Here is a 21,987-nt window from a genome sequence, read left to right as displayed (position 1 = left end):
GCCTTTGTCAAAAGTTAATCATAGTGGGAGTTGGTGGCTTGTTTTTATGCAGACAACGCTTACTTAAGGGCGACCACCACAGCCCAAATGGACATCCTCCTTGCAAAGATCAAGCAAATAATGACAAAAAGAAAAATGGCCAACTAATTCATATATAGGCTTTGCATAAAATATTGGGTTAGGCTTCTTTTTCCTCTGTGATTGATTGTTAATTATTTGTGAGAAATACTTTGAAGAAAGCAAGTGAACCTACTCTATGATGCTTCTGAGTAGCCAGTAGACCACACAAAATTTGGAAGTTTTGTTCTTTTATGCTATGTATTATCTTTGATTAATTAGTTAGGTTGATATGATTAATCTAGCTCATCAAAAACTTATTAGATTAATCTTGCAGATCAGAGGGTTCTAAAACCATCTAGATCAATCTTGCCCATAAAATCATGTGGGAGTCATGACCTCCATTTTACAAGGGGACATGGCAATATATGCTTTGATATATATGGAGACATGAAGATAAAACAGCTATATAGAAAACATCACGTTCCTACCACTTCGATATATCGAACATGTGGCTAAAATGTGACACAATGTGTTGCCCATTTGCTAGCTAGCCACCCTCTGTTAGTGCAGTGGGGCATGCTGCATGCATAATTAATTTTCACTTTCTTTGAGTTTCTAGATCGACCTAATTCTCTAACTTCTATTAACTTCTAAAGACCAAAGTGATTGACTTGGATATTTCAAATTAATTGGCCGGGGTAAGCTGATGATCATACAAAATTTGAATAAGAATAATAATTGCCTCTTATCTATTCTTACAAAAATGTCATTTTTATTCTAAATAAATAAATATGGGGATTTATGATTTTGTTTCAAAAATTAATTTTCCAACTTGTTAGTCCTGCACTGCACCAAACATAGGACAAGACTATTTTCATTATCCAGGTTGTTAGTCCTGCACTACACCAAACATAAAGCAGTTCTTAGCTAGCTTAATCTATGTCAAGCCAGTCTATGCCAGTCCCTATAGCTAGTCCAAGCCAAGACAGTCCTGTGAAACAAACGATGCCTAAAGCATACAAAGATCTTTAATATTTATTATAAGAAAGATGCTTGACAACCTAATATATATTAAATATTGTTGGTTACGAAATGAAACAAAAGAAAAGACACCAGAGTACGTCTAGCGGTCCCCATAACCACTGTTACCAGCGGCCATTATTGCAATACTTTAGTAGAAGACCTTGTTTGCATTTGCTTGACTAAAAGAAAGGTGCATGTATGTAACTTTATGGCATGCTTTGCTGTAAATTTGTTTGCACGATCCAGGAAGTAGACCCAATCAATTAAAGCCTTATTTTCCACTGATCAGATACATACACACCAAACAAGCAGTGATTTGGAATTCAGTTCCTCAGGCCAAGTAGTTTGTTTGTTTGTTCATCGATGGCTCTTGTACCAGTATCTCAAACAACCTCCTCTTCCAATAGCACTACTTCTCCTTCTCATCATCGATGCCATTATGACGTGTTCTTGAGTTTCAGAGGAGACACTCGCAAGACTTTTACTGACCACCTCTATACAGCCTTGGATGACGCAGGCTTTCACACGTTCCGGGATGACGATGAAATTGAGAGAGGAGAAGACATTAATCCGGAACTGCAGAGAGCCATCCAAAACTCCCGAAGTTCTGTAATTGTGTTTTCAAAAGAGTACGCGTCTTCCAGATGGTGCCTTGATGAGCTTCTCATGATCCTTCAACGCAAGAGCACCTCCCACGATGACCATGTCGTTTTACCAGTCTTCTATGATGTGGATCCAACCCAAGTGAGGAAGCAGACAGGAAGTTTTGCAAAAGCATTTGCTCGACACCATAAAAGTAGTCGATGGTCGAGCAAGGTCAAACAATGGAGGGCTGCACTTTCACAAGTTACAGATCTTGCAGGGATGGTCTTACAAAATGAAGCTAATGGGTGCGTTAATTATGACCCTTTCTGAATTTCATTATGTCCTGTTTCAATTATATAAATATAAATCTAGCTAACAGTTCAGAATGTAGACTATATATTATCTTAGGACCTCATATATGATAACATTATTCCTCCATGTACTTTGACGAAATGTTTACTCTTTCTTGTTTTATTTAATTTTGGTAATTTCGTTCATATATTTCCAATTTCATTGTAATTAAGTCAAATTCATTAACTTAATTTGACGGAAAATTCGTCATAAGTGGCAGCACGTGAGTAACATTTCAAACATCATAATCCATTTGGATGCATATATAAATCCCTACGCGCTGCAACTGCATATTTTTCCAAACTAATTGTGTAAAATGGCAGCTAGGGGCTTACATAAGCATCTATCGAGGTGGAGTAAGATATTCAAAATGTCACTCATGTGTGCACGCTAGATTTTCTGTCAACAATTTAAACAAAGTTAATTATTTGACTTAATTGTTATCGTATTAGAAATACATGAATTAAATTGCCAAAAAAAAAATAATTAAAGTAAAAATTTCATGAAAGTACGAGGAGCAAAAGTGCCAGTTGACTTTATATTTTTATAATTATGATTTAGAGATTAAAAAAAAAAAGACTTAGAGTCTAGTCTATTTTATGAGTCTTTTTTAGACTAAGACCGGTAGTAATTTAGAGTTTTTAATTAATTAAGCCATTTTATTTTTCTTCTTTGACGACTTTATGTTAGATTTTAACTCCAAGATTTTGGGCAGAGTTAAAACCTAATATGCAGTCTCTACAAAGCCCACTCTATACCCTAGGAGGGGAAATACCCTTCAAATAGGGAAAAATACCCTTTAAATCGGAAAAAGACTTTATTATGAATTAAAATGATTTTCTTATAAATTTTAAAGCACCTCCGGTCTCCATCTGAAAACTATTTTTCTAAAAAACTTAAGCCTAATTATCTCTAAAAAAAAATAACGAGAAAAATAAAATAAAAGAGACGAAATATGTGAAGGAGAGAGAGAAGAGAAAATACATGTAGAATGAGAAAAAAAAAAAAAACTAAAAATTATTCCGAAGAGTTTTCATTTTTTTCAATTTAGTTTTATGCATTCTCTTTCATTTCTTCTCTATCATCCCTCATCCACCTTCCTTCTTGGTCTCGTATCTTTAATTTCTAAGTGTCTTTAACTAAAAACAAAACTAAAACCATAACGTACCAAAAAGATTAACAAGCGCGACCTTAATTTACATTGATTCTAATCAAATTTAAGGCAATTAATTTCTGGTATTGGGCATGCTCTAAATACATAGGCCCCACATCACAGTAAAAGGAGGCCCCAAAGCTACAACAGCTGCTGCATCCGCTGATGCTAGGATACATATGACACATATATAATACAATTTTGGAGCTATTGACCTTTGGTTTTTTTTTTTTTTTTAAAAAGGAATTTGTTAGAATACTAGCACTTAAGCTATAGTAATCAATGATTCTCCGTATTTAAAAGAAAGCAAAAAAAGAAAGAAGAAAGAAAGCAAATTGTAGTTTTAAGTGATTTCCGTAGTCGATCATCATTTGATTAATAAGGTGATTCTCGCATCCATGCTTCAGTCATCGTTATATGGTTCAAATTAAATTTTATATAGAAATCCTTTATGTTAGTCTTATACCAGAAGTTTTTCATACTTAAAGATATATTCTCTTATAAGATCCCGGATTCTTGTATAGAATCTCCATTCGGACAAGCTTCATGTATAAGATTGGTATAAAGAATTTTCATATAAGATTCGATCTGGACCAGATGTGAATGACCTAGGTATGGATGCGAGAATTCTCGTTGATTAATAATCCCTAACTAGTCATAATTTAATTCCAATATTCATAAAACATGATTTGTGATTTGAACTATTGGTTTAAATTTTTAAGAGATTCTTTCCTATTGTTCTTTCTTTCATGTTAATTTTTAACATGATTTGAACTATCTAATACGTTAAGCATTCATCCCATTGTTCGTACCTTAATTATAACTCATCATGACATGTTTGAATATTTGGTTGTTTCTTTTTTCGCTTTTCATTTTAAATGCAATTTTTTAGGTACGAGTCAAAGTTCATCAAAAAGATTGTCAAAGTGATTGGAGGCAAACTACGTCGTACACCCTTAAGAGTATACCCCAAAATAATTGGAATCCATTCTCAAACTGGAAACATTAATTTATGGTTACAAGATGGATCAATTGATGTTGGCATACTTGTAATTTATGGGATGCCTGGAATAGGGAAAACAACTATTGCTAAATTTGTCTATGATACAAACTTGAGAAGATTTGAAAGAAGCAGTTTCCTTGCAAATATTAGAGAAATTTCGAAACTACCCAATGGCTTAGTTGAAATACAAACACAACTCCTTTCCGATATTTTGAATGGAAAAAAAGTGAAAATACAAAGTGTTAGTGAGGGAATGACTAAGATTGGAGATGCTATAAGCTCTAAAAGGGTTCTTCTTGTGCTAGATGATGTGGATCATATGGACCAATTAGATGCAGTACTTCGGATGAAACATCAGTTTCTTCCAGGAAGTAGAATTATTGTAACAACTAGGCGTGAAAGGTTGTCAAAGGCTCATCACCTAGTTACCAAGGTGCATCATGTTGAAACGTTGGATCACAATCAATCATTGGAGCTCTTTAGCTGGCATGCTTTTGGGCAGGACCATCCCATTGAAGGTTACGTGGAACTTTCAAAAAAGGGTGCACGCCACTGTGGAGGACATCCACTAGCTCTTAAACTTATAGGTTCTTCTCTACGGGGAGAAAGTGTAGATGTATGGAAAAGCGCATTGAAGAAATTAAAAGCTATTCCAAATAGTGGAATCATGAATGAACTCAAGATAAGCTACGACTCTTTAGAAGATGGCCATGACCGAAACTTATTCCTTCACATTGCGTGTTTCTTTATTGGAATGAATAAAGATTACATTGTTAGGATACTAGACGGATGTGATTTCTACACCATTGTTGGCATTCAAAATCTCATTGATAGATGTTTAGTGACAATTGATAAAAATGACGAGGTGCAGATGCATGACATGATTCGGGATATGGGAAGAGGAATTGTTCGCCTTGAATCAGAGGATCCTGAGAAACGAAGTAGATTATGGCATCATAAGGATTCTTTCAAAGTATTAAGACAAAAGAATGTAAGAAATATGCTTTGTATATATATATATATATATATATATATATGCTTGTGTGTGTGTTTCCATTTCTGCAACTAATTATTTAAATGTTTTCTCCTTCTTTTTCTATTAGGGTACGCAAGCAATTGAAGGTCTTGTGCTGAACATGCATATGCACCCTCTGGAGACTTCAATAAATACAAATGAGATAATCTTTGAAACCAATGCATTTGCAAGGATGCACAAATTAAGACTACTCTGTCTTAGTTATGTCCAACTGAATGGATGTTATGAAGAGTTCCCTACAGGACTAAGATGGTTGTGTTGGGTTGATTTCCCTCTGGATACTATGCCCATTAATTTTCCTTTGGAGAGTCTGGTTGTTCTTGAAATGCAGTATAGCAGCTTGAAGCAAGTCTGGAAGAAGGGAACAAAAGTATGTTACTACTCTACACTTTTCCTTTTCCTCTATTTTCCTGTATTTCCTGTAATAATTAACTCCCATGTTGTTTCCTTCTTTACCTTTTTCTCCTACATGTACAGTGTCTTCCATCTTTGAAGATCCTTGATCTCAGTCATTCTCATGGCATTACCGAAATTACTGACTTCTCATTTTGCCCCAATCTAGAAAAATTGATTCTTATCAACTGTTCAAGCCTGATTCATGTCCATGAATCCATTGGAAGACTAGAGAGGCTTGTTTACTTGAATATAAAAGATTGCATAAATATTAGGATGCTTCCGGAGAACATGTTTTTGCTGAAAGCACTTGATACACTTATTATATCTGGTTGCTCAAATCTTAATGAGTTTCAAATGGAGATGATGAGGAACTTGGAATCTCTTAAAGTTTTTGAAACAGATAGAATTCCATTAATGAATCAATTCCTCACTACCAGTGTGGAGGTCAACTCATGGCCAGGAAGAAGTTTATGTATTTTTTGGACTTCTTTACCACACTCTTTAGTATCTGTGAGTCTTAGAGGGTGCAATCTTACGGATGATTCTTTTTTGGGGGATTTTGGTAACCTATCCTTACTGCAAAGATTAGATCTAAGTGCGAATCCAATTTGTAGCCTACCAAATTGCATCAAAGGTATAGCAAGGCTTCATGAACTCTCTTTTAAGGATTGTACGCTGCTCAAATCACTTGAAGAGCTACCAGAAGTACAAAAATTGCTTCTCACTGACTGCACATCATTGGTAAAAGTAACATTCCAATCAATTTTGTGTGAAACAATTAACTATCCGATACTTTTGCACAACCACAACCTAGTTGAGTTTGGGCACCGCTTCAAGTGTGAACCCATTGGCAGAGTTGATGTAGAAATGATCAACCTTTTGGGTTTGTGCAATTTGGAATCCATGTCAACTATTCAAATAAATTGGCATGTATATGGGGAAATTATACAGAGCCGACCCATCCAGGTACGCTTCTCTGTCTCTGTCTCTGTTTCTCTCAGATACCATCTCAAAGAGTTGACCAATATTGTGATTCCCAAATGATAGGGCATGTATCAATATGGTATATTCAGCACATTTCTTCCTGGGAATAAGGTTCCAGGTTGGTTCCGCCATAAAAGTACAGAGTCCTCCATATCTTTCATTGCACCTAATCAGAAAATTCGAGGCTTGAACGTCTTTGTTGTCTATGCAAAGTCTGGCAGTGATTTTTCGTCGGAGGTTCATGATCGTATGATTATTAAAGTCAGAAATAAGAGCAAGGGTGTGAAGTGGATCTATGGCCCAAAAGACTGCGGTCTTCCAGATGATGAAGAAGACATGATATGGTTAAGTCACTGGAAGATGGAGAATCGATTGGAAGGTGGAGATGAAGTGGTTGTTTCAGTACTGATGGGAGCTTGGCTTCAGGTAAAGGAGTGGGGCATCAACGTAATTGTGCACGAGGAAGAAGAGAATATCACGAGTAGCCAACACAACACCACGGAGGATGATCCTTGTTATCCAATTGTCATTAGTGCTGATTTATCACGCTATGAGGAGATGCCAGGAACATACTTGCTCTTCTGGAGACCTGCAAATTGGCAAACTAATTTCGCTTGGAAAACTTGGTTTAATAAACTTGTTATGGACTCTGATGAAGATACAGGTGTGTTGTTTATTAACGCATTTCATCTTTCTCCAATTATATATTTTCAAACAAAAATTAAATAAAAATAAAAACAATCACACATTAATTAACAACGCTGATAAATTAATATCAAAGTTTATTTTGTTGATCCAAGTCTCATTGATAGTTGATGCTCCATCAAAGACTAGCTTGTATACCTATCCACATTCCTTGCAAACACATTGATCCTCCAATTTTTGGTTGTATGTTTTCTAGGCAAAGAAGAAGAAGAAGAACACCAACCACAGTTACAGGATGATCGCATGGTTACAGCAACGAGAGGCGGCGACAATAAGTACGGACTCGGAGGCTGGAAGGGGATCATCATGGCTGCTGGCTTCTTTCTCTCTCTTTCTCTTTTTGCTCGCTCTTCCTTGTCTCGGCGACAGAAGCAACAATCCACAATCCCTCCATGACTATTCTATTTTTTTCATTCACCTTTGTACTTTCTGAACTTGTGTTTAATTTGCATATATCAAATGTGTATTGATCCAAGATTGTACTGCATGTTTTACCTTTGGAATCTGTTTTTGTCCCATTTAGATATATGTTCTAGTTCAACCATAAATCTTTATCTTTAGTCATCTATTGAAGAGTAAAATTGCAGAGACTATAAAGAACAGGTAAGTCCTTGCCTTGTGCTCTGCCTGTAATAAGAGTTGTGAGTTGAAACAAGGGATATGAGTTTGGTACTCTAATTAATCTCTTCTTGGCAAGAATCAATTCCTTAATTTTTTATATTTGATGCTCCATGAAACACTTTCCACGATCCATATTCATTTGAAAAACATTTCCACTAATTTTTGGGAATTGTTTGCTATTTGTATGTTTCTTAGACAAAGAAGAAGAGCAAGTACAGTATGATCCCACAGTTGCAGCAACGAGAACTGGCATTAACAAGTCCTGTTTCAGAGGGTGGAAGGTGCTCATCATGGCCGCTGTATTGTTTCTCTCTATTTTTCTATTCTTTCTCTCTTTCTCTCAGCAAAAGAAGTAACAGTCCTTAACCCCTACATGAATTTACATTAGTTCACGTATTTGTGTTTTTCAAAGTTCTGTTATGCATATATCCAATATATAACATGTAAAATATACGCATGATCATATTGTCGTTCCTCTCATACTACAAATTAGCTAAACATGCATAGACCAAACATTACCAGCTAGGTAGACTAAATATATAATTTTGAATTTTCTACGATGGCTACTTCTCGTCGTTCCACTAGTACTAGCTAGAGACAGAATTCAAAGTCTTAGATGAGATTGACAAATGACATGCCGTTCCACTAGTACTAGCTAGAAACGGAATTCAAAGTCTTAGAAGAGATTGACAAATGACACCCTGATCATGTGAACCACAAAATAAAGCTGGGAGTAAAAAAGGGGTCATTAAGAAAGAAGAATGAATATATATGCATTTAATACTACAACGAAAATTAAGGAGAAAAAGATAGAAGATTCTTGTACACATATGACTATATGAGATTGTGAATTTCTAGGAAAAAAGATGGCCACTTTCATGGGACTAGGAGCTACTCATTATCAAGTACTACGGACTTCTACGATGGTGATCTCTAAATATTCAATACCCAAATTAATTTTAGGTGTCAAAAAATATAAAAATATAACTTTTGGAAATCAACAACATAATAATATTGAGGCCTAAATATAGAGATATTAATATTTAACTCATTTATTTATTGGTGAGTTAACCATTTAATTTGATTTTGGGTATAGTCTATATCCAAAACTAGGGATAATTTTTGTGGGTCTTAAAAAATTATGGAGATATCACATTTTGGCCTATTGTGGCTGAACTATATTTATTTTATACCCAAAAAAAATGGATTTGAGGATCAGATTCAGACTGCATTGTGGAATGCCTAAGGTTACCAAATTTTGTTAATCTACCTGATGCGGTACTGTTACGTTTATTTAAATTTAAGACCACTCTAAATTTTATTTAATTTTAACAAGGTATTAATATATATATATATATATAAAGCAAGCTTTCATTTCATGAGAAGTGCTTTAGGGCTAATCAGTTAAGACTCGTTCAACACTGTTTTTAGAACTGTTAAAAGCGCTTTTGATTGCATTTGGTAGAAATGAATAAAAAAAGCACTGTTTGTAAGGAGTTTTTTGAGAAGCACCTGTCAGGTGTTTTTTTAGGAAGCACTTTCAAGTGCTTTTGCATGTACCACTTATAATTTTTTATAAAAATTTATTTGTGCTTTTTAACAGAAGCGTTTTCAGTAAAAGCGCTACTAAGTAAAAGCATTTCTAAGAAGCAGTTCCAAACGGGCCCTAAGTAAAATAATACGACGCTAACCATCATTTTTAGTCCACTACACAATGTAATCTCATAATTTATACCATTTATTTTTTAGATTCTCATTCAAAGATCATCCTTGCAAAAAATAAATAAAATCGGAAATCGTTTAGTCAACTTAGTAAGCTAATTGTGCTCATATAAATGGACGAACACAAATTTTTTAATAAAACATGAAATGATAGTAATAATAATCAAATGGCTAAATGATTTTTGATTTGGTTGATTTTTTGCAAGGTTAATCTTTAAATAGAGACCTAAAATATGAACAATTTGGATCATGATATCACATTGTGTAGTGGACCCAAAAAACTGGTTAGTTGTAGAGCATTTTTGTTCATTTTATTAGAGAATTCTCTTTTTAAAATATTAGATAAAATCGGAAACCATTTGAGTATTTAATTAAATGGTCATTATTTTAAGTATTTATTGAAAATATTTTGTTGATATATTTATTTGATCCAAATGAGATGTTTTAATAGTTTTTTATTTGTCTAATTTTGTTCAGAGATGATCTTTTAATAAAAGACATAAAAATATACAGTTGAGATTGTTAGAATACAATATGGAGTGGATACCAGGAAGAATCTCTTCAAATAAAAAATTATGTGAGAATCTCTGGCATGTATACCGTCACAAATTTTGTTCATGAAATGTTTCATTTGTACAAATTTGATTGTGAGTCTTATTTATTTAACAAATACCTAGCTACTTAAACATTATTTGATAACTAGATTTGATCCCTCAAGATTATTGTGGTTGTCATTGGTTGACAAATGCAAAATAAATAAGAATCTTTTTAAGTCAATTGGTTTTAAGTCAAGTCAAGTGAATTGGTTTGAAGTCATTTGGTCGATTGATCGGTTTAAGTCACTTGGTCATTCATGAGCTGCTTTGCTTTAAATGGTTTGCTTTACATGTACATTCACCACCAACAATTTGGTATTTAATTTCACTTTGTTTGTTTGTTTGTTCATCGATGGCTCTTGTCATGAGGGAAGCTCATCAAACCTCCTCTGCCATTAATACTTGTCCTTCTCATCACCCATGTAGTTATGACGTGTTCTTGAGTTTCAGAGGCGAAGACACTCGCAAGACTTTTACTGACCACCTCTACACAGCCTTTGTGGATCAAGGCTTCCGCACGTTCCGAGATGACGATGAAATTGAGAGAGGAGAAGATCTTAAGCTGGTACTGCAGAAAGCCATCCAACACTCACGATCTTCTGTTATTGTGTTCTCGAAAGAATACGCGTCTTCCACATGGTGCCTTGACGAGCTTCTCATGATCCTCCAACGCAAGAGGACCTCCAAGGACGACCATGTCGTTTTACCAGTCTTCTACGACGTTCATCCTTCTCAAGTGAGGAACCAGACTGCAAGTTTTGCAAAAGCATTTGCTCGACACCAGAAAACTCAATCAATGGAGAAGGTGAAGAGATGGAGAGCAGCACTTACACAAGTTGCACATCTTGCAGGGATGGTCTTACAAAATGAAGCTGATAGGTACGTGCTTAGTTAAATCACAGTTTGTTTTTTTGGGGGGTCTGAATTAGTTAATTACTTATAAAACATTAGTTACCAAAACAGGGAATAAATATGTTCAAAATCTTCCGGCCTGTCTCCAAAATACTGAATATGTTAAAAACGACAAAAGAGTAGTTTAGTCTACGTGACTTTTTTTTTTGTATTTTCTCTCTTTTTTTGTTTAATCTGGCCATGGAGTTTTATGAACGGAATCGTTTATTTTTTAGATCACTCTTTAAAAGATTATCTTGGTAAAAAATTAATCAAATCAAAAATTGTTTAATCATTTAACTGTTATCAAATAAAGAGACGATAAGTTTAACTGTCACTAAAATTGTATATTTCTTTGCCGGTAATAATTAAATGACTAGCTAAATGATTTTCGATTTGATAAATTTTTTAGGCAAATGATCTTTTAAGGGTAACACGTAAAATAAACAATTCTAACTATAAAACTATACTAAGAATGCATAGAAAAAGAAAAAAAAAATCATAAAGAAAAGACACTTTTTTTTTTAAGTTCTTTCACTGTAAAAGAGACTTTCACATTTTCCTTTCACCGTAAAGCTTCATAATCAGAACAATGGTGAGTAATTCGAAGCTGAATTAAAAAAGAAATTAGTTTAAAATTCATGATGTCTAATAGGTCACATCAAAATAAGTCCAAATGGATATCTTTACAAAAAGCAAGATATAGTTGTAACTTGTAAGTGATGAACTTAGTCATCGTTTGAGGGGATCCCTAGCTAGCTAGTCATTTCTTGATCTCATATACAAACAGTGTAGTGCACTACTTGGTTAAATTTGTATAGATCCTGTGCTATTGTTCTTTCTTTCGTGTCAGCATGGTTTTAACTTTCAGCATTCATCCCATATTCCCATTGTTCGAAGTTCGAACCTAAATTATAATTCTTTCATCTTATTGACTTTATATTGCAATTACATTAAGTGACGTATGTTTGAATATTTATTTTTCATTTTGATTGCAATTTTTCAGTTACGAGTCAAAGTTCATAAAAAAGATTGTTAAAGTGATTGGAGGCAAATTAAGTCGTACACCCTTAAGAATTGACCCCAAAATGATCGGAATCAATTCTCGAGCTAAAAGTATTAATTTATGGTTACAAGATGGATCAACAGATGTTGGTGTACTCGCAATTTATGGGATGCCCGGAATAGGGAAGACAACTATTGCAAAATTTGTCTATGATTCAAACTTGAGGAGATTTGAAGTAAGCAGTTTCCTTGCAAATATTAGAGAAATTTCAAAACAACCCAATGGGTTAGTTCAAATACAAACACAACTTCTTTCTGATATCTTGAATGGTAGAAAAGTGAATATACACAATGTTATTGAGGGGATAACTAAGATTCAAGATGTTGTAAGTTGTAAAAGGGTTCTTCTTGTTCTCGATGATGTGGATAATATGGACCAATTAGATGCACTACTTAGAATGCGAGATTGGTTTTATCCAGGAAGTAAAATTATCATAACAACTAGGCGTGTAAGGTTGTCAAAGGCTCACCAAGTTACTAAGGTACATCATGTTGAAAGTTTGGATTATAATGAATCCTTAGAACTCTTCAGTTTGCATGCTTTTGGACAAGACCGTCCCATTCAAGATTACGTGGAACTTTCAGAAAAGGTAGTGCACCATAGCGGAGGACTTCCATTAGCTCTTCAAATTTTGGGTTCTTCTCTACTGGGGGAAAATATAGATGTATGGAAAAGTGCATTGGAGAAATTAGAAGTTATTCCAAATAGTGAAATCATGAATAAACTAAGGATAAGCTATGACTCTCTACAAGATGATCATGACCAAAGATTATTTCTCCACATTGCCTGTTTTTTTATTGAAAGGGACAAAGATTACATCGTTAGTATACTAAATGGATGTGATTTCTACACAATTGTTGGTATTCAAAATCTCATTGATAGGTGTTTAGTGACAATTGATGGAAAAGACAAGGTGCATATGCATGACATGATTCGTGACATGGGAAGAGAAATTGTCCGCCTAGAATCAAAGGAACTTGGAAAACGAAGCATATTATGGCATCATAAGGATTCTTTCAAAGTACTAAGAGAAAAGAATGTAAGAAACATACTTTCTATGCATATATGTGTGTGTGTGTGTGTGTGCGTTTCCATTTATGCAACTAATTCATTCAAATGTTTTCGATCTCTTTCTTTTTTTTAGGGTACGCAAACAATTGAAGGTCTTGTCTTGAATATGCATATGCACCTTGCAGACACTTCTTCAATAAATTCAGATGCGATCGTCTTTGAAACCAATGCATTTGCAAGGATGCACAAATTAAGATTACTACATCTTAGTTATGTCCAACTCAATGGATGTTTTAAAGAATTTCCTACGGGATTAAGATGGTTGTGTTGGTTTGAATTTCCTTTGGATTCTATACCCATTGATTTTTCTTTGGAGAGCCTGGTTGTTCTTGAAATGCACTGTAGCAGCTTGAAGCAAGTCTGGAAGGGAACAAAAGTATGTCACTCTACACTTATCCTTATCCTTTTCTTTTCTTTTTTTTCCTAAGGTTTTAATATGATAACTAAGTGAACATCTAAAATAATTATGTCCTCAAGTTGTTTCTTTCTTTATTTTCTTTCCACAGTGTCTTCCATCATTGAAGATCCTTGATCTTAGCCATTCTCATGGCCTTACTGAAACCCCTGACTTCTCCCTTTGCTCCAATCTAGAAAAATTGATTCTTGTAAACTGTGCAAGCTTGATTGATGTCCATGAATCTATTGGAAAACTGGCGAGGCTTGTTTACTTGAATATGGAAAATTGCAAACGTATTAGGATGCTTCCAAAAAACATGTTTTTGCTAAAATCACTTGGAACACTTATTATATCCGGTTGCTCAAATCTTAATGAGTTTCCAATGGAAAGGATGAGGAACTTGGAATCTCTGAAAGTGTTTGAAACAGACGGAATTCCCGTAAATCAATTACTCAGTACCAGTAGGGAGGTAAAGTCATGGCCAAGAAGAAGTTTATGTATTTTCTGGACTTCTTTACCATGCTCTTTGGTGTCTTTGAGTCTTAATGGGTGCAATCTTTTAGATGATGCTTTTTCTGGGGATTTTGGTAACTTCTCCTCATTGCGAAGATTAAATCTAAGTAATAATCCAATTTGTCACCTACCAAATTTCATCAACGGTATAAAGAGGCTCGAGAAACTCTCTTTTTTCAACTGTACGAGGCTCAAGTCCCTTGTAGGGCTACAAGAAGTACACGAATTGAATGTGGCTGGTTGCACGTCATTAGAAAAACTAACATTTCAATCAATATTGTGTGAATCAATTAACTCAACCTTATTTTGGGGCAACCGCAACCTAGTTGAGTATGGGCACCACTGCAAGTTAGTACCCATTGAAAGAGTTGATGTAGAAATGATCAAGCTCTTGGGCTTGTGCAACTTGGAATCCATGCCAACCATTCGGATGGACTCTTGTGTGCATTATTATTCTGAACAGAGACGACCTGTGCAGGTACATGTACACCTCTCTCTCTCTCTCTCTCTCTCTCTCTCTCTCTGTGTGTTATATCAGAGGAAGTCGAACCTTGAACCTAACTTAATCATAACTCTTAGGTACAACACCCACCCTTACTACTTGGGCTAACCCCAAGGGCTTCTCTCTCTCTTATCATATGACAGAGTACTTGACTAATATTATGATTTGCATGGCATATATTATATATATAGGGACTGTATGAACATGGTATATTCAGCACATTTCTTCCTGGAAATGCGGTTCCAAGTCGGTTCAGCTATAAAAGTAGAGAGTCCTCCATATCTTTTATTGTGCCTAATCGCAGAATTCGAGGCTTGAACATCTTCGTGGTCTATGCAAAGTCTGACAGTGATTCTTGGCTGTGGCTGGAACATCCTATAATGTTTAAAGTTAAAAACAAGAGCAAGGATGTGAAGTGGAAGTATGGCCCAACATCCTATGGTGTTCCAGATGAAGGAGAAGACATGATGTGGTTAAGCCATTGGAACTTGGAAAATCAATTGGAAGGTGGAGATGAAGTGCTTGTTTCAGTAATTATGAAACATGCGCTTCAGCCAAAGGAGTGGGGTATCCAGGTTGTGCATCACGAGCAAGAAGAGAATATCACGAGTACCAAACAGTACAACATCAAGGATCCTTGTTATCAATTTTTGATTCGTGCAGATTTGTCAATATATGAGGCCATAAACTTCCTCTGCTGGACATTGCCAAATACTGATTTTCGTCGGTCGACTTGGTTCAATAACCTCATTAGGGATGACTCTGATGAAAATACAGGTGTGCCTTTTAGCGACGCATTCGATTTTACTGCAACTTTTTTCATAAGAAAAAGCAAACAATTACACCGTTGATAAAAGTTTATTTTTCTGATCTAAGTGGTTGATAGTTGATACTCCATGAAACACTTCATATATATCGAACCACATTGGTTTCAAAACATTTCCTCTAAGTTTTTGGAATTTTTTGTTTTTTGTTTGTTTTTTAGACAAAGAAGAAGAGCAAGTACAGGATGATGCTACGCTTGCAGCAACAAGAGCCGGCAGCAATAAGTGTGGTGTTATAGGTTGGAAGGTGCTCATCACGGTCGTTGGCATCTTTCTGTGTCTTTCTCTATTCATTCTCTATTTCTCTCAGCAAAAGAAGCAGCAGTACTTCATAACCCCTACATGAATTTGTTGTATTTATATTATTCAGTTTCTATTGATCCAAGATTGTGCATGCTTTAACTTAGGAAACTGTTCTTGTTGCATTCCCCATCCAAGAAGGGAGGTATGGGGATTTAGTTTACCTTATACATATTGTAAGGTAGGAACTTAATTTTAGCTACGTATACAGTACAAACTAACAAAGTCAAGGACATGAATGGCTCACATTGCAAAAATTTGTATGGATTACAGAAATATATATCTTAACAGAGCATCTATATATGATATTAAATATATCAAATCAAATCAATTAAATAACAACAAACAAACAAACAAGTGAATTTTGGTTACAATATTGTAGAACCTGGGATCATCTAAGGACTATACAGCTGGCTCAGCCTTGCATAACTACTACTACACTACAGAGGCTGGTTTTGCAGTCTTCAGCCCAAACAAATCATTGAGGTCAGGAACCATAGGAGGAAGAACCATAGGCTCTGGAGCCATGAAATTTATGATCTTCTCATGAACATTATACCTGCAAAACCATAATTAGTGCACTAGCTTTCAATATTAATGGCTAATATATACACAACAGATGCTCCAACATTCCAAAACAAAATCAAAGCAATTTCATATGAGGCGAAGAATCTACTGATACCTTATCTTGCGACTCTTTGAGGCTCGTCTATCAACAATCTTCCTCTTCTTAGTATGCAACTTCTTCAGAGAATAAAAGGCCGACTCTGGATAATCAAATAATTCAAATCAAAGTCGTTGAGTAATATGCTGACAATATATATATAGGTAATGATTGTTAATTACAACTACCCTAGTGCATTCCATTTCGAAAGTTATAGAAACTTGAATAAAAGAGTTTAAGAATCGAATAGTCCAAGCCCACTATAGTGGAAACAATAAATGAAATTCTAAAGGACACTAACTTCCACCACTACACATATAGATATCTATAAATGAAACTGCCATTGTAATTAAGTTGATTGAAGTTGGTTAGAGGATTCCAAAGCAGCAAATTAACCACCATGCCCAAATATACGACTTGCAAAGATGGAATCATATGTCATAATTTGGTAACGCAATTCAATTTGCAATTGATGTTTTTGAACTATGGGTATGCTAACAGATTGGGTATAAGTGTGTGAAACAATCATGTACACAGTACAAGATACCACACAAGTTTTACCAGAGGATGTTGGGTCAATCGTCTCAAAAAATTCTTTCAGTAATTGCTGGTAAAACTCAGAGTCATCCAAAAGTTCAGGATCACCATCTGCTTGTGCACCAGCATCAGATTGTGCTTCCTATAAGAGTAAAGGAATCAAATTAATCGATTTGTGCAAATAGAAACAAAACTTTCATAACACATCAAAGAGGAAGTGCGGTCTTATTTCACTCTCCCTCTCACACAACATTGTATCTAAACATTTTAAGAGAAACATCTCAATTTATAATTTCTTCAAACATTTGACCTATAAAGAAAAACTAAACACTGATGTGCAACATTATATCTAATGGCACGTTATTAGTAACATATTACAAAAACAAAACTCAAAGGCTTCACATCTTAAGTGGAAAATAAAGTAAATTGAATCTAATGAGTAATGACGCATGAGGCACGATGGGTATAGAAAAACTCACAACCGTCACGCAAAGATGGCATAATTCAAAATTGTATAGTGGTCAAAGTCAAAGGTTAAGGAGCACACTCATCAAGCAAAGAAAATTGAAGTACAAGAAAATCAATAAAAACTTATTTATTATCTTGTTATAAATGAAGTACAAGTCTGTCTGAGCATGTGAACATGCAACCTTGGGAACAGTGAGATTTTCAATAATTTCATTTTTCAATTTAAGGGAAGATTTAAAATCTTACAGTCCCAAATACACCAACTGCTGATCTCCTCATCTGCATCTGCCTAACCATTCTGCTTGGATCTCTCATATAAGCAGCAACTTGTTCACTAATATTCTGCAATTGGAAAAGAAAAAATGACCCTATTGAACATCTGGCAAAGAATTACAAGCTCACTCAAAGGGCAGGGCATGATTACAAGTTCAAGCAAAGGGCCAAACCTGATTAAAAGCTTGCAGTCTGCTTTTAATAGCAGCAGCACCTGTCGTCACCTGTGTCTTCCTCTGCCATTTGTCTATTGATTTGTTTCTAAAAGTAGCTATTCTACAAGATACAACATGAAAGGTCTTAGTTAGATGAAGTTACCCATATGGACTGATTACAATATGGAATTAATTGCATTAAAAGATTTTTAATGCACAGAGTAATAAAATGTTGAATACCACAAAGTAGAACAAATTGCCATAAAGCATGCAAGGGAGGTTATTGGAGCATGAATACAAATATAGAAGCTATGCTGGTAATACTGCCCATGAGTGTACTAACATCAGGGTAAACATTATTGTCAATTTTTAACAACAAAAATGATATAGAAATGTGTTTCATGTTCCTTTGCTAGCCCCTTTACAAACATACAAATACACTTTAGTGCCATAGGTGGATTTATTAAGAAGATCAACCAAATTTAAATACAAATCCTCTGATACATATCATCTGTAGCAGGTTAACAGGAAACGTCATAACATAATAAGATTAGGTATGAACTATTCACTACCTAAGAAACAAATAACAATAATCATGAATACGAATAAGGTATTTGAATCTACTATTTAAGAGAAATTCACAACACCGGGAAAATTTTCGAAATTTCTTGCTCCTCTAAATGGATCAGCAAACTCACGAGTATTTGACATAGAATTCCAAAAAACAAAATTTACTTTTACATAAGTATAGATAGAGTTCAATGCAACAAGAGCGTATCTAGAATCTGATCTGAGTACCTCAAAAGCAACTGAGAAATCCGTAACCAATCCTCATCATCATCAACATCAATGTTCTTAAATGATTCTGACTGCTTAGATCGTCCAGGTTTACCTTAAGAATAAAAACTATATAAGGACAAGCAACGCATGTAGTGTACATATGCAGTATGAAGTTAAAAAAAACCCAAGCAGTACAAACTAGGACTGTAATTAGACCAAAGGCACCAGCAAAGGAACATGAAATTAAATTTTCTCGCCCCTAAAGCTTGAACTTTTGGGCTAAGCTTATCAGTTTGAGCTGGGAGGATTTCAGGATGACTTTTTAGGATGAATTTGAAATTCGGGCTAATCTTGGTCCAGGCTCAGATCAACCCAAACAAGGCCCAATCCGATTTAACTCATATACATATATTATCCGAGAGGATGGTTAAATTAATGTTTCCTTACTTAAAGCTTGTAGTTCAAGTCGAAGTGTCAAAATTTTTGTTTAAGTACAAGCAAATCTTCAGACTTATTGGATCAGACTGAATTTCACACCTAATGGGTTATAAACCTTCACCTATTGAGCTGGCCAGAACTTGATCAGAACTCAGCACAACTTTTATTCCAATTGGGCAGACCCAAAGTTATCCCCAACTCAATCCACAGCCAAGCTTTAGGTTCGAAAATTGAGCTGGCGTGAGCTCAAGCTTGATCGTTTGCATTTCGCGCTGAGCTCAGGCAAGGCCTGAGTCCAATCCATTTCAATCAATTGACACCCATAGTAGTTTGTACAAACATAATCTGACCATTTACATTCTCCATTATAGAAAATAACTATTGCAGAGGAAGTTCTCAAATTCTGGGAACCCTCACATAAAAGGTAGGAAACTTGAAGCATTTCCTAAAAATTCAACTTGATAAGATATAACTGTAGCTGTATGGTTCAAATATACACTCTTTACGAGGATCAAAATGGCTATTAAAAACTTCAACAGGGAAAAAAGAACACAACATTCATAGCAAAAGCTTCATGTATTAGTAATGCTTATCATTGAAGGAAATGATAGTTTATGCACAACACCAATAGAAGATAAATTTATATTGCAAAATAAATTCAAAATTATGATAAAAGTAGTTTGTACATACTATCTGTTGCTTGAGTGATAGATGGGTTCTTTTCAAGTAAAGCCTGCAACGAAAAAAGCAGAATGATGTGGTAAATGTAGTAATATGACAGAACACCAAGTAGACATAATAATTTTCTACAACAGCCATACCTCTTGTAGTTCCACTAGAGAATCCAAAGTTTTCTTTGATGAGATAACTAGATCCGAATATGCTACATTGACATCCTCATGTGAACCACAGAATAAAGACCTAACTGGCTCCTGCAGACAACCTCTCAGGTATGACCATTTTACACGACAGAGAGCTAGGAAAACGAGGAAAAATAATAAAACTGCAAACAAACCTGTGGTAATCTATTTGAACTTGAGAATACTTTCTGAAGCAAGAATCTGAACTCTAGAGTTTTGTCCCAGAGAGCCTTCAGGCGAAAGGCAAGAGAAATTTATTAAAATCAAAAAACAGCATAGAGACAAGGGTACAGAATGAAAATCAATCAGGTAATAATCTACTCCAACGAGAATTATTAATGAGATCGCAACAGTCAACAATCTATAAATCATTTTGTCAACTTTATGGTGAGAGTACCCAAAAAAAAAAGTTTAAAACAAGGACCAATAATTTCACAATGAACAAATAAAACCTATCTTGCAGATATTATAAGAGCCATTATTTACAAGTAACACACCTTTTGGCTCTTCACTGCTTGACCTTTAAGAAGATCTTCATCCTTATGACGCTTTAGATTCTTTAAAATATCTCTGAATGGAAAGAAAGAAAAAGAATAAAAATAACTCCATACATCAGCTGATATACATGTTTTATTTTGTTTTATCACGAACTAAAAAGTTACATACACATAGGAAAATGACTACACACCAGCACACAGGAAAGCATAGCTTCGTTTTACTTGGATGTACTATGTATACATGTTCATGTTGGTCCGTGCTTTTACATTAACTAAACTAAAAAGTTACCAAAACTTAGCCTAGAGCTAAGATGAAAATGGCCCAGTATTCAATTTCTAAAGTTACAGTCATGGACTATAGAATTTAGTAACTGACTTATTCACCCTAATATTAAAGGTCCCCATCTTGTTCCTGATATTCCCCCAACCTTGACCTCCAAATATAATGCTAGTCATCTCCTAAATTTATATATTTTTAGTGCTAAATAAACTAAAATGCAAGTTTATGCAATATTTTAGGATTAATATGGGTAAAATTAAAATCTACAAACAAAATACACATCCTCGTCGTTTGAAGCTTTGAGACAAAACACCAATGTAATCAACACTAGCATATAACTCACACATAGCAACAGAATCTATGTATTAATTCTGATTAATCAAATCCAATTAAAAGGAAAAAGAAGATTGTTAAACAGAAGTCTTACTGCTCCTGATTACGAAGACTCTCGTATTCTTTCTCAAGTTCTTCCATCTCAGCATCTTTGTTATTGTTTTGCCCATCACCATTTTCTTCTCCCCCCTCTTCTTCTTCTTCTTCTTCTTCTTCTTCTTCTTCATCTCCTGTAACTTCTTCTTCCTCCTCGTCCTGCTCAACCTCAAAATCATCATCTTCTTGCTCCACCTGCATTACAAATCATCAATTAACAACACAGTCAACAAAACAAAATTGAATTATTACCGAAACACAGTAACAAATTTAAAAATTAAACTAACATTTAGCTCATCACTGTTTAAATCATCGTCGTCCTCAAACTCACTGTCACTGTCACCAGCCTTTCTCTGCTTCTCTGAAGGAAACCCCATTCTGACTTCTGAGACCCTGCAAGTTCAAACACCCAAAAATTTATGCAACAACTTCCTTCAATTCATTTTAAAATTTTCAAAATTAGGAATCCTCGATTCCAAAATTAATGAATTTTCCTTGTGTCATCTCCACATTTTCTCATGAACCAAACAGGTATTAACTGCCCAAACAAAGCAAGAGGATGCCCACATAAATGCGTAGAGAGGGAGAAAGAAACCCTAACCTTTTGAAGGTGAAAGAAGAAAGACGGCGAGAGTTGAGACTTGAGATGCAGAGAAGTCTGAGAAGCTTTGTTTTTGGTCCGATGTCTGAGAAGCAAAGTAAGGGTTTATGGGGGTTTAAGCCTGATATGGGCTAGTATTTGGGTTTGGACATTAAATGGGCCTAGCTTCGGCCTCAAGAGAAAAAAGGCTAAGCCCATTTAGCCTC

The 21,987-nt window shown here is 35.0% G+C and overlaps 3 protein-coding genes across 4 annotated transcripts; 2 read left to right on the top strand and 1 right to left on the bottom strand.

The window, feature by feature from the left end:
- The first annotated feature begins 1,129 nt into the window (after positions 1 to 1,129).
- LOC147290954 (TMV resistance protein N-like) lies at positions 1,130 to 8,261 on the top strand. The gene is made up of 6 exons (XM_086236478.1): positions 1,130 to 1,973; positions 4,065 to 5,166; positions 5,279 to 5,581; positions 5,689 to 6,573; positions 6,655 to 7,255; positions 7,493 to 8,261. Exons 1-6 carry the CDS (start codon positions 1,447 to 1,449, stop codon positions 7,690 to 7,692), a joined length of 3,618 nt encoding a protein of 1,205 aa, XP_086092604.1. The 5' UTR covers positions 1,130 to 1,446; the 3' UTR covers positions 7,693 to 8,261.
- A 1,993-nt stretch (positions 8,262 to 10,254) lies between these two features.
- Positions 10,255 to 15,884, top strand: LOC147290953 (TMV resistance protein N-like). Its single transcript, XM_086236479.1, has 6 exons — positions 10,255 to 11,114; positions 12,133 to 13,231; positions 13,337 to 13,639; positions 13,770 to 14,651; positions 14,867 to 15,452; positions 15,661 to 15,884. The coding sequence occupies exons 1-6, from the start codon at positions 10,588 to 10,590 to the stop codon at positions 15,843 to 15,845; spliced, it is 3,582 nt and encodes a 1,193-aa protein (XP_086092605.1). The 5' UTR covers positions 10,255 to 10,587; the 3' UTR covers positions 15,846 to 15,884.
- Positions 15,718 to 21,855, bottom strand: LOC147290952 (rRNA processing protein-like protein). 2 transcript variants are annotated; one of them, XR_015121149.1, is made up of 14 exons: positions 21,782 to 21,855; positions 21,468 to 21,573; positions 21,179 to 21,375; positions 20,472 to 20,544; positions 20,130 to 20,204; positions 19,936 to 20,046; positions 19,805 to 19,847; positions 18,695 to 18,788; positions 17,915 to 18,017; positions 17,715 to 17,810; positions 17,025 to 17,142; positions 16,482 to 16,566; positions 16,185 to 16,358; positions 15,718 to 15,837 (listed from the first exon to the last, which is right to left on the bottom strand). XR_015121149.1 is itself a non-coding variant. In XM_086236489.1 (13 exons), the coding sequence occupies exons 2-13, from the start codon at positions 21,555 to 21,557 to the stop codon at positions 16,235 to 16,237; spliced, it is 1,209 nt and encodes a 402-aa protein (XP_086092615.1). In that variant the 5' UTR covers positions 21,558 to 21,573; positions 21,782 to 21,855; the 3' UTR covers positions 16,031 to 16,234. The 2 variants fall into 2 exon arrangements, 1 of the variants encoding a protein (XP_086092615.1); XM_086236489.1 differs by lacking the exon at positions 15,718 to 15,837 and having other exon boundaries at positions 16,031 to 16,358.
- Between the last annotated feature and the right edge of the window lie 132 nt (positions 21,856 to 21,987).

The sequence above is a fragment of the Dryas octopetala genome, chromosome 3 (genome assembly GCF_963921425.1).
Source record: "Dryas octopetala chromosome 3, drDryOcto1.1, whole genome shotgun sequence".
Taxonomy (NCBI): domain Eukaryota; kingdom Viridiplantae; phylum Streptophyta; class Magnoliopsida; order Rosales; family Rosaceae; genus Dryas; species Dryas octopetala.
The sequence above is the reverse complement of the archived record's forward strand: the minus strand, read 5'-3'. Positions and strand labels throughout refer to the sequence as shown.

Coding starts and splice junctions, on each gene's coding strand:
- LOC147290954 (XM_086236478.1), top strand. CDS start 1,447: ATGGCTCTTGTACCAGTATCTCAAACAACCTCCTCTTCCAATAGCACT. Junction 1,974..4,064: donor TTACAAAATGAAGCTAATGG/GTGCGTTAATTA, acceptor GCAATTTTTTAG/GTACGAGTCAAAGTTCATCA. Junction 5,582..5,688: donor TCTGGAAGAAGGGAACAAAA/GTATGTTACTAC, acceptor CTACATGTACAG/TGTCTTCCATCTTTGAAGAT.
- LOC147290953 (XM_086236479.1), top strand. CDS start 10,588: ATGGCTCTTGTCATGAGGGAAGCTCATCAAACCTCCTCTGCCATTAAT. Junction 11,115..12,132: donor TTACAAAATGAAGCTGATAG/GTACGTGCTTAG, acceptor GCAATTTTTCAG/TTACGAGTCAAAGTTCATAA. Junction 13,232..13,336: donor AAGTACTAAGAGAAAAGAAT/GTAAGAAACATA, acceptor TCTTTTTTTTAG/GGTACGCAAACAATTGAAGG.
- LOC147290952 (XM_086236489.1), bottom strand. CDS start 21,557: ATGGGGTTTCCTTCAGAGAAGCAGAGAAAGGCTGGTGACAGTGACAGT. Junction 18,789..19,804: donor TATCACTCAAGCAACAGATA/GTATGTACAAAC, acceptor TTTATTCTTAAG/GTAAACCTGGACGATCTAAG. Junction 17,143..17,714: donor CAGTTGGTGTATTTGGGACT/GTAAGATTTTAA, acceptor TTACTCTTATAG/GAAGCACAATCTGATGCTGG.